This window comes from Salvelinus sp. IW2-2015, linkage group LG20 (genome assembly GCF_002910315.2).
Source record: "Salvelinus sp. IW2-2015 linkage group LG20, ASM291031v2, whole genome shotgun sequence".
NCBI classification, from domain to species: Eukaryota; Metazoa; Chordata; class Actinopteri; order Salmoniformes; family Salmonidae; genus Salvelinus; species Salvelinus sp. IW2-2015.
The window spans coordinates 49,273,998-49,286,694 of record NC_036860.1 but is presented as its reverse complement, the minus strand read 5'-3'; the positions used below and the strand labels follow the sequence as shown (position 1 = coordinate 49,286,694).

Below are 12,697 nucleotides of genomic sequence, written 5' to 3'. Positions count from 1 at the left end.
AATTCAAAACACACATTTTGTTATGGGGCAAACATATTTTCATCCACACGAAACCAGAGGAAGAGATAAGGAAATGAGACAGGCTCTAATTTATTCATTTATCTTTATGTACCAGTGGGAATTGAGCTCTCTCTCTCTCACGCTTTCTCTCCCTCCTTCCTCCTCACCATCCCTCTCTCCGTTGCCGATAGTAACAGGCTGATCTATCATGGTGAGACAGGCAGGAGCCTGTAGCTACTCTGTGTGTAACTGACTATGTCCTGCTTGTTGTGTGTGTGTGTGTTTGCGTGTGCTTCCTTCGCATGTGTTTGTGTGGGTGAGAGAGGAAGAGAGAGAGAGAGACAGCAAGACAGAGTGACAAAAATTGTGTGAGCATGTACGCATACTGGGTGGATGCAGCAGAGCATGATGGTATCAGTGATGCATTAAAAAGGCTCCGGAGACTCGCAGATTGTTAGCACACATCCAGGCTCCGCTATAACCACCGTGCTGCATCGTTCCAGCCTCTGCCTTGACCACAGCAACTACATATTCAAGCAATTGTACACTGTGCAGGAGCTAGCCGCACCATCACAAAAGCATTAGGGGTTGTTGTTTTCCAGGTATGTCTCTTTGTAAATGCAATAACAACAGCATAATGAATGCATTGGCGGCGTCACATTAACGGCCTAGTGGTCTATTGTGTTCCAGTCTCTGTAGGCTATGAGTATGAGTCATGTGCTGACTACATTGTGTGGGAGAGAAGGATGGCTCAGCTGCAGGGCTTTGAGATGATTGCCTCCAACCTAGGGGGCTGGTCCCTGGACAAGCACCACATCCTTAACCTCCAAAGCGGTAAGGGCTCTGCCTGTTCCTCTGTATCACAATTCCATTCAACAGTACTTTACCCTAAGCCTACCTGACCTGACACTATTTCCTACCTGGTTATCCAGTAGGAATATTGTGAAGACATTCTTGCCAAACTATCATTTTTTTAACTTCCTTTTTAAATTACTTGATATAGACTAGTACAATGCATTATTCTTGGCCTTGTTGAACTTTGAAGATTCCAGGAAGGACTAGTGATTCCTCTGGATTGGATTATAATTGCTAGTTGTCCTTAAACTCCAGGTGTCCTACACAAAGGGAATGGAGAGAACATTTTCATCTCCCAGCAACCTCCAGTCATCCACACAGTGATGGGGACGGGGAACGTGCGCACCATCCCCTGCCCCAACTGTAACGGGCCTGCCCTGGGCAGCAAGCTCTACGCTCCTGTCGCTATCACTTGTGGCTCCGACGGCAGCATCTACATTGGCGACTTCAACTTCATCAGAAGGATTCTACCCAACGGATTTGCTATTAGCATTCTAGAACTGAGGTGACACGTTAAGACTAACAGTTAAAGCAGCAATATGTAACTTTTTGGGCGACCCAACCAAATGCACATGGAAATATATGTTATATATATGCCATTCTCATTGAAAGCAAGTCTAAGAAGTGATAGATCTGTTCTATGTGCGCTATTTCTATTTTTCCTGTTCTTAAGTTTAGTTTTTGCGCCTTTTACTTTCAGTTTTGTACACCAGGTCTAAAAGGTTGAAAATACAATAGTTTTGGTTATGGAAAATATACTTCACAGCGGTTTAGATGGTAAAATGATTCTCTGCACTATACTTGCTTGTTTTGTCACATGAACTGAAATTAGGCGAACTATTCGAATTTTAGCAACCAGGAAATGGCGAAGCAATTTCTGCATAGTGCATCTTTAAATATGTTTTTCAGTGTTTTTATGTTTTTATGTATTTGTACATTATCACAAGCACTATTTGAGGTTGAAGCATTTGACATATACAGTATAATAAAAGTTGTTGTAGTGCTAGTTGCCCAAATATTTTGCTGTTGTTGTTATGATTGTTCAATTTTCAAGATCAAATGGAAAAAGATTAGAAAATAAGTAATCTATTGTGCACACAGTACACGAACAAACTGAACAGAAAAGTTTCATTGAAATGCTTTCATAAGTGTAATCATGGATCGAAGAAGAGACATTTCTCCAAGGATAAGAACTAATACTGTCTTTCTATCTCTTTAATACAACGCTGCTAGGAATCGAGATATCAGGCACAGGTACGTTTTCAATACCATATTCATTCATAATGTATTTTCCTCAAAACTGTTTTTATGACACTGCTGCATGAAGAGAGCGATGCTTCAGTTGCAAACCGCCAGCCTCCCTTTCATGGATGAAAGAAGACGTTCTCATTTGGTTACAGAATACAGGATTAGAAGTGAGGAGAGTCAGTCAATATGGAAGTGTATTGACCTGGATTTAAAAGTAGCAGGGATCAGAAATGGAGAGAAATACTTTGGAGAAAAATACAAACGAGGCGAGGTCTTTAAAGGGTGCCTCTTATCATAGACAAGCCCCAGCCTTTCATGTGTGTTTAGATGGGAGAGCGCCCCGCTGAAGGCCAGTGTAACACTGTTGTGTTGGGATAGGCTTCTCATACTCTCTCCCCCAAACGAACAGGCTCTCATCTCTCCCAGAGATATGATTCATCTTTTCAAGCAGCTGTCATGTTCGCAATTGATTCTTTCTCAATCAAAGCCTGTAAAAAAAAATCACTGAACTAGCTGTGCTTTTTTCCTCACTGCTTGTATGGGATGGCACATTCAGCTAAAGCCTGAGATGAGTAATGTTCCTCTCTGAATCAGCATCTATAATCATAGCTTAATATTTACAGAGAGTTCACAAGGAAGCACGCCATCACACATAGCTCTTACACTCTGTCAGGGCTCATATTACACAGGCACTTAGGTTGCCTCCATCATTTTGTCAGGATTTCAGTCCCCTTTCAGTTGCAGTGAATCAACTGTAAAGGTGATACAGCTGTCAGAATTAGCGCTGTAAGGATTGTAATAATAACTTCTGATGAAAAGATGGAGTCTATCTTTGGTTGGCAGATGTTTGTTTCACGTCAGCGAGATTTTAATGTCGGAGCTGATGACGTGGTTCCTCTTGAGCAACCATTTAATATGAAAGACTGTCGGAGGCAACTGAACTGGTGTTTAGTGATAAAAGCCAGCTCTTTGAAGATTACTCAGTACTGTATATGTGTATTTCATACAAACAGTACATTGTTCATGTTTTTGGTACTTTAGACCTACGTGACTAGGTAACATTTTGCTCACAAGTCTGTTTTTTTCAGCACCAGCCCAGCCCATAAGTACTACCTGGCCATGGACCCAGTAAGGGAACTTCTTTACCTGTCTGACACCAGCAGCAGGAGGGTCTACAGACTCAGGACCCTCACAGAGCCGAAGGACCTGGCCAAGAACATGGAGGTGGTGGCAGGGACTGGGGACCAGTGCACCCCCTTCGACCAGGGCCACTGTGGAGACGGGGGCAAAGCCACCGAGGCCTCCCTCAACAACCCCAGAGGTACAGCTTCATCATTACCTTAATATAGCAATTAGTCTATAATCCTAAAAAAAATCCTTATTGCTTTCAATTTGAAATTTTGCTGAATAAATTGTATTTTGTGAATTGTGAGATTTAAAAGGACACAGCTTTTTACAGTGCTTTCAGAAAGTATTCACACCCCTTGACTTTTTCCACATTTTGTTGTGTTACAGATTTTGTGTAACTGGCCTACACACAATGTATAATGTAAAAGTGGAATTATATATATATATATTTTTTACAAATGAAAAGCTGAAATGTCTTCAGTCAACCGCTTTATTGCATGGACTCACTCTGTGTGCAATAATAGTGTTTAACATGATTTTTGAATGAGTACCTCATCTCTGTACCCCACACATAAAATTATTTCTAAGGTCCCTCAGTCGAGCAGTGAATTTCAAACAGATTCAACCACAAAGACCAGGTAGGTTTTCCAATGCCTCAGAAAGAAGGGCACCTATTGGTAGACAGGTAAACGTTTTTTAAAAAGCAGACATTGAACATCCCTTTGAGCATAGTGAAAGATGCCGGCGTCCTTCCTAACTCAGTTGACGGAGATGAAGGAAACCGCTCAAGGATTTCACCATGAGTCCAATGGTGACTTTAAAACAGTTACAGAGTTTAATGACTGTGATAGGAGAAAACTTAGGATGTATCAACAACATTGTAGTTACTCCACAGTACTAACCTAAATGACAGTGACAAGAAGGAAGCCTGTACCAGAATCCAAATATTCCAAAACATGCATCCTGTTTGCAATGAGGCAGTAAAGTAAACCTGCAAAAAAATGTGGCAAAGAAATTAACTTTATTTCCTGAATACAAAGCATTATGTTTAGGGAAAATCCAACAAAACACATCACTGAGTACCATTATTCATATTTACAAGCATGGTGGTGGCTGCATCGTGTTATGGGTATACTGGTCATCGGCAAAGACTGGGGAGTTTTTTTAGGATAAAAATAAATGGAATAGAGCTAAGCACAGGCAAAATCCTAGAGGAAAACCTGATTCAGTCTGCATTCCAACAGACACTGGGAGTCAAGTTCACCTTTCAACAGGACAATAACCTAAAACACAAGGACAAATATACACGTTGAATATTCCTGAGTGGCCTAGTTACAGTTTTGACTTAAATCGGCATTAAAATCTATGGCAAGACTTTAACATAGCTGTCTAGCAATGATCAACAACCAACTTGACAGAGCTTTAAGAATTTATAAAAGAACAATGTGCAAATATTGTACAATCCAGGTGTACAAAGCTCTTAGAGACTTACCCAGAAAGACTCACAGCTGTAATCACTGCCGAAGGTGATTCTAACATGATTGGACTCAGGGGTGTGACTACTTACGTAAATTAAATATTTCTCTATTTCTTTTTCAATAAATTTGCTAACATTTCTAAAAACATGTTTTCACTTTCTCATTAAAATCTATTTAGAATTCAGGCTGTAACACAACAAAATGTGGAATAAGTCTAGGGCTATGAATACTTTCTGAAGGCACTGTATATGCATTCAGCAACCAGCCCTTTTCTGAACCTGAGAAGTATTATGATTCAGGGTCTGAATATTGACAGATATTAGCAGAGGTTCAATGTGCTTCTGTCTTGTCAATAGAAAGTCCTTGAAATTGGTTTGTCCACCAATGATGATCCCATTCATTTTCGGTTCTCAAACAGCGGCGGCTTTGAAGTTCAAACAGAGTGTCTCTCCTTTTTGTCGGGGTTGAAATTCCTGTCTGCAGTCTCCTCTCTACAGTGAACATGTGTAAGAGCCAAATTAGGCTCAGAGCAATGTGGGCACATCATTTAGACTGGCTTCAGCCCGGGCATGATTTTTTGGCGCCAGTGCTGAGACGCTATTAATTCCAGCTATGTGCCCGCCCCTCCTCTCTCCCCCTCCGCTTCTCCCTCAACCTCTCCTTCAGCCTTATCGTCTGGGCTGGGTGGAGCTTAGTTAGACCACACAGTACAGTATGGCAGCAATGGAAATGAATTTTGCTGCTCCTCCAAAACACAATACCAGGGATCCCAGGCCCCGTAGACGCCAGAGTAATGCCCTTATCACAGGGGTGGGCGACATACGGCCCCACGGACCAAATTGAATGTGCTTGCGGTATGGATCCGGGGGAGGTTTGAGTAAAAGAATCTACAATTATAATAATAATAAAATAAATGGGGGGAATATTATTTTGGGTAAAAAAAACACTCCAGGCCACTCTTGAACATCTAAACTAGATAAAAAGTATGTGGAAATTATAATGGACCTCTACATTTTCAAATAACTGCCTTTTTTCTAGCCCACAAATTGCTTTTGACGAACAAATCGTTCCCCCAAAAAATCTTTGTGGCCCTTGGCTGAATTTTTAAATCCCGATGTGGCCCTCGAGACAAATGTATTGCCCACCGCTACATTATCAGGTGATAACACACAGTCACTGCATAAGGGTCCATCACACACAGTCCCAATAACTGACTCACCCCTGGTTTGTTCAATGTCATTTCAGCAAGCCATGACACCCACCATCTCAGATTGTTTTGAAATCATTTATGTAGTTAGAACCAGATAAGATTAGCATTCCTGCAACATTATTTTGTTGAAATATATCTCTGAGAAATTAAGCTAATTGATTTTTACCCAAATTGGCCATTTTAATGTATAGGCCTCATATAAATATTCAATAAAAATAGTACCTAATATCTGATTTGGACCAAGCTTTTTTCTAATAATGAGTAAGACATGAGGAATGGGATGGCAAGATGGCGGACTGAACACAGCAATGTAGATCACCTCAAGATAAAGATGTAATATTCAATATCAGTAAGTTAGACTAAATATTAGCACTTCACAATCTGGTGGGTAATAACCTTCAATCTGGATAACAACACAAAACAAATTATAAGACTAGAGAAATGTATTGACAAATATTACAAAAACAAGCAACACCCAAACATGACGGAGAATATGACAGGGGAACCTATCTCAACATGACGGAGAGTAAGACAGGGGAACCTATCTCAACATGACGGAGAATATGACAGGGGAACCTATCTCAACATGACGGAGAGTAAGACAGGGGAACCTATCTCAACATGACGGAGAGTAAAACGGGGAACCTATCTCAACATGACGGAGAGTAAGACAGGGGAACCTATCTCAACATGACGGAGAGTAAGACAGGGGAACGTATCTCACATGAGGAAGTAGAAGGGGAACCTTTCAGCATGAAAGGAGAGTAAGACAGGGGAACCTATCTCAACATGACGGAGAGTAAGACAGGGGAACCTATCTCAACATGACGGAGAATATGACAGGGGAACCTATCTCAAAACGAAAACGTGACTCTTCTACAGACACAGACGATTTAATCTTTTCACCACCGGAATGGTAAAGGTCGAAACCGATCTGTTCAAATCAATAAATGAGAAACTGGGCAAACTTGAACTAGTCAGTAAGGATATAAAAGAGTTGAAGGCAAGCCTTGCGATGAGTGACGAAAAATCTGTGACATTGGAGAAAGACACAAACAAGCTAAAAGGGACAGTCAATAAGATTGAAACTGGAGTTAATGAACTTTAAAAGGAGAACATTGTTCTGAGAGAAGCCTTACTTGACATACAGACTAGATCCATAAGAGAGAATCTGGTACTTACAGGTATCCAAGAGAAAGAAGGAGAGGTTCCTGAATGTGTAGTTAGAGTTCCTCCTTACAGCGCTTCAGATCCCACTCGAAGCTATCAACAAAATCCAACTCAAAGGTGTACACCGCTTCGGACAGAGAGGGCAGAGGTATGAACGCCCAATCTTTGCCAAATTTGCTTTCTTTAAAGATAAAATATTGGTTAAAAGCCTGGGTAAAAGACTTGCTGACATGAAAATAGGCATAAATCACCAGTTCCCGAAGGAAATTGCAGAACGGCGCAAAGTTCTGTATCCAATTTTCAAGGAAAATAGATTGAAAGGGAAACGCGTAGCTCTCGTAGTCAATAAAATGTATATTGATAACCAATTGTTCAGAGACACAAAGACTACTCCATTGCTATTCTAAAAATGAAGCACACAATACTAGCCTTGGTATGGATTGTAATAATACAACAACAAAACATATAGCTTTTCTATCTATCTTCAAATATAACTAATTGGAACACAAAAGCACTAATTCAACATGGTGGAGATAAAAACACAGCAGACAGAAGGCACAGTATGTGGGTATGTGTGGATGTATTGAGATGGATGGTGTGTGTTTTTTGGTGTTTAGGAAAGTGTGGCATTAAGTGAGTGAGAAAGGAAATGGTTGCATATCCCAGAACCAATGTATGTCTGTGAACAGGTGTCGTGAGAGAGCTTTCAATTTTGTGCAGATGAGGGATATACATTTTATAATGAATTATACATCTTAGTTATTATCCTATCATGGTGGAACAGCATTTTAAAATAAATGATACACCTAATTTATTTATTGTCCTATCATGGGGAACTAAATTTTTAAAATAAATCTAATTTATTTATTTATGGTCCTACACTACCGTACAAAAGTTTGGGGTCACTTAGAAATGTCCTTGTTTTTGAAAGAAAAGCAAATTTTTTGTCCATTAAAATAACAMCAAATTGATCAGAAATACAGTGTAGACATTGTTAATGTTGTAAATGACTATTGTAGCTGGAAACGGCAGTTTTTTTTATGGAATATCTACATAGGCGTACAGAGGCCCATTATCAGCAACCATCACTCCTGTGTTCCTATGGCATGTTGTGTTAGCTAATCCAAGTTTATCATTTTAAAAGGCTAATTGATCATTAGAAAACCCTTTTGCAATTATGTTAGCACAGCTGAAAACTGTTGTGCTGATTAAAGTAGCAATACAACTGGCCTTCTTTAGACTAGATGAGTCTCTGGAGCATCAGCATTTGTGGGTTCGATTACAGGCTCAGAATGGCCAGAAACAAAGGACTTTCTTCTGAAACTCGTCAGTCTATTCTTGTTCTGAGAAATGAAGGCTATTCCATGCGAGAAATTGCCAAGAAACCAAAGATCTTGTACAACGCTGTGTACTACTCCCTTCACAGAACAGCGCAAACTGGCCCTAACCAGAATAGAAAGAGGAGTGGGAGGCCCCAGTGCACAACTGAGCAATATGACAAGTACATTAGAGTGTCTAGTTTGAGAAACAGACACCTCACAAGTCCTCAACTGGCAGCTTCATTAAATAGTACCGGCAAAACACCCGTCTCAACGTCAACAGTGAAGAGGCGACACCGGGATGCTGGCCTTCTAGGCAGAGTTGCAAAGAAAAAGCCATATCTCAGACTAGCCAATAAAAAGAAAAGATTAAGATGGGCAAAATAACAGACACTTGACAGAGGAACTGTCAACTGCATCCCGGAGTCGCCTCTTCACTGTTGAACACTGTTGTTCAGAGGAGCTAGCCAACAACACAGCTAACTCAATCACTTCAAACTGAAGATGGAAAGACTGCAAACTAGCTGCACTTTGTTTTGTTTGACCTTTTTCTATTGATATTTCTTTGTATGTATCCATAAAAATGATGCCAGCTGATTCATGATTTCGGAGAGACTATCAAGGCACAAGGCGAGACCCAGATGGTTGGAGTCTTACAATGTTTATTAATCCAAAAAGGGTTAGGCAAGAGAACAGGCAAAAGGTTGTGTACAGGCAAAAGGTCAAAACCAGTTCAGAATCCAATAGGTACCGAAGGGCAGGTAGATTCAAGGTCAGGGCAGGCAGGATGATCAGGCAGGCAGGAAAGTAATCCAGAGTCAGGCAGTGGTCAAAACCAGGAAGACTAGCAAAAGAGAATAGAAAAGGAGTATGGGGAAAAACACACTGGTTGACTTGACTTAACATACAAGACGAACTGGCACAGAGAGACAGGAAACACAGGGATAAATACACTGGGGAAAATAAGCGACTCCTGGAGGGGGTGGAGACAATCACAGGGACAGGTGAAACAGATCAGGGCGTGACAGAGACAGACAGCAAGGTTTTTCAAATCTCCGCTGTTGAAAACTAAATTTTAGTCTAAAAGAAATGTGAGACAATGTCTAGCTGCTTTTTATAGTGGAGATCAAGTTTATAAATTGCTTGGCTGGGCTGATGAGACAGTGGATTGCGCAGTCAGGTGGAACAGAGTAAATATGCATTTTAACATCAAAGATTTAGCTGGTGGTAACTTAGACACCAGCTGGAATGCGGTTTTAACCAATCCGCATTCGAGATTAGACCCACCTGTTGTACAGAACCAGTCAAAAGTTTGGACAAACCTACTCATACCTGGGTTTTTCTTTATTTTTACTATTTTCTACATTGTAGAATAATAGTGAAGACATCAACACAATGAAATAACACATATGGAATCATGTAGTAACCAAAACAAGTGTTAAACAAATCGAAATATATTTTATATTTGAGATTTTTCAAAGTTGCCACCCTTTGCCTTGATGACAGCTTTGCACATGCTTGGCATTTTCTCAACCAGCTTCATGAGGTAGTCACCTGGAATGCATTTCAATTAACAAGTGTGCCTTGTTCAAAGTMAATTTGTGCAATTTCTTTCCTTCTTAATTCATTTGAGCCAATCAGTTGTGTTGTGACAAGGTAGGGTTTGTATACAGAAGATAGCTCTATTTGGTAAAAGACCAAGTCCATATTATGGCAAGAACAGCTCAAATAAGCAAAGCGATACAACAGTTCATCATTACTTTAAGACATGAAGGTCAGTCATTGTGGAAAACTTTAACAACTTTTAACGTTTCTTCAAGTACAGTCGCAAAAACCATCAAGCCCTATGGTGAAACTGGCTCTCGTGAGGACCGCCACAGGAAAGGAAGACACAGAGTTACCTCTGCTGCAGAGGATAAGTTCATAAGAGTTACCAGCCTCAGAAATCAGCAATTAACTGCACCTCAGATTGCAGCCCAAATAAATGCAAATAAGTAACAGACACATCAACTGTTCAGAAGAGACTGCTTGAATCAGGCTTTTATGGTCGAATTGCTGCAAAGAAACCACTACTAAAGGACAACAATAAGAAGAGATTTGCTTGGACAAGAAACACGAGCAATGGACATTAGACCATTGTAAGTCTGTCCTTTTTTTGTCTGATGAGTCCAAATTTGAGATTTTTGTATCCAACCGCCGTGTCTTTGTGAGACACAGAGTAGGTGAACGGATGATCTCTGCATGTGTGGTTCCCACTGTGAAGCATGGAGGAGGTGTGATGGTGACACTGTCAGGGATTTATTTAGAATTCAAAGCACATTTAACCTCCATGGCTACCACAACATTCTATAGCGATACGCCATCCCATCTGTTTTGCGCTTAGTGGGACTGTCATTTGTTTTTCAACAGGACAATGACCAAAAACACACCTCCAGGCTGTGTAGGGGCTATTTGACCAAGGAGAGTGATGGAGTGCTGCATCAGATTACCTGGCCTCCATAATCACCCGACCATAACCCAATTGAGATGGTTTGGGATGAGTTGGACCACAGAGTGAAGGAAAAGCAGCCAGCAAGTGCTCAGCATATGTGGGAACTCCTTCAAGACTGTTGGGAAAGCATTCCAGGTGACTACCTCATGAAGCTGGTTGAGAGAATGCCAAGAATGTGCAAAGTTGTCATCAAGGCAAGGGTGGCTACTTTGAATATAAAATCTAAAACACTTTTTTGGTTACTACTTGATTCCATATGTGTTATTTCATAGTTCTGATGTCTTCACTATTATTCTACAATGTAGAAAAAAAATAAAGAAAAACCCTTGAATGAGTAGGTGTTTCCAAACTTTTGACTGGTACTGTATAATTAAGTGATAATGCCTGAGAAGCCAGTGTTTGGAGGATATATCCTCCAAACACAGGCTTTGAGGGGATTATCACTTTTATACAGTGGGCTGCCAACATATTCAAATAATGATTGGCATATTTTCATTAAAAACGTTATTTTGATGAATTTATTTCATCCTTCCACAAGATCTTGTTGTTCTGTATCTATGGGTGCGACCCAGTTGCTTGTTCAAAATGTTCCAATGCCAAACTGGCTGGCAACATTCTTATCCCTTGCTTGCTAGCTAGCCAAATACAGTTAATTTACAGAATAACAGCAACGTAGCTGCATTTGCATTTGTTTAAGCTGTTTTTTAGTGACATTTATTTGGATACATCCTTAACAATGAGCTAATGAAGCACGATTTCACCTGGCATAGAAAATGTGCTCACTCGTCAGGACACTGTTGTTCAGAGGAGCTAGCTAACAAGACCGCTAACACAATCACTTCAAACTGAAGCTGGAAAGACTCAAAATTATCTGCACTTCATTTCATTTTACCTTTTTTCAATTGACATTTCTTTGTATATATCCATAAAAATGCCAACTGATTCATGATTTAGACTGGCTGAGAAACGCTGTTCACCTGTCTGGCTCGTCATGACACGTTCATTACTATGGGACAGCAGGAGATCAAATTTGAATATTGAAACAATGTTGCAAATGTCGGAGAGACAGACAGCAAGATTTATACAAATCTCTGCTGTTGAAAAACTAAATGTTAGTCTAAAGATATGTGAGATAATCTCTTGATGCTTTTTATAGTGGAGATCAAGTTTATAGATTGCTTGGATGGGCTGATGAGACAGTGGATTGCGCAGTTAGAAGGAACAGAGTAAATAGGCTTTTTAACATCCTAGATTTAGCTGGTAGTAATTTGTGGAATAGACACTGGCTGGAGTGCGGTTTTAACCAATCAGCATTCAGGATTAGACCCACCCGATTAGACCACCCGATTAGACCCACCTGTTCTGACCACTAGATGGTGCTGTTCCTACTATTAGGTGATTTATTTTTTATGTAAAATGTATAGTTCACCCAAATTACATATTGGTTTCCTTAAGCAGTCTATGGACAACGTATGATAGAAACCCATGCTTTGGTTTTGTTTACCTGGCCACTGTTTCAAATAGGGGTCGTTGTTCTTTAAAAAATTAACTTGGAACAGCAATAAACTTGGAACAGAACTTGGTAATATTAGGCTGTAGGATGGAACATAAATCAAACAACTTATAAATCTTCTTCAGGATTGGTGGGTCCCCTGTGGAACGTTTGAGCTAACGTAGGCTAATGCGATTTGCATGAGGTTGTAAGTAACAAGAAAACTTCCCAGGACATAGACATATCTGATATTGGCAGAAAGCTTAAATTCTTGTTAATCTAACTGCACTGTCCAATTTACAGTAG

General features: G+C 40.2%; 1 protein-coding gene across 1 annotated transcript in view; it reads left to right on the top strand.

Annotated features, from left to right (window-relative positions):
• tenm1 (teneurin transmembrane protein 1) overlaps window positions 1-12,697 on the top strand; it is a 249,339-nt gene that overhangs the window by 181,333 nt on the left and 55,309 nt on the right. The window contains 4 exon segments of the mRNA XM_070449465.1: window positions 691-834; window positions 1,111-1,360; window positions 2,089-2,109; window positions 3,192-3,424. Coding sequence (XP_070305566.1) covers window positions 691-834; window positions 1,111-1,360; window positions 2,089-2,109; window positions 3,192-3,424 — 648 coding nt within the window.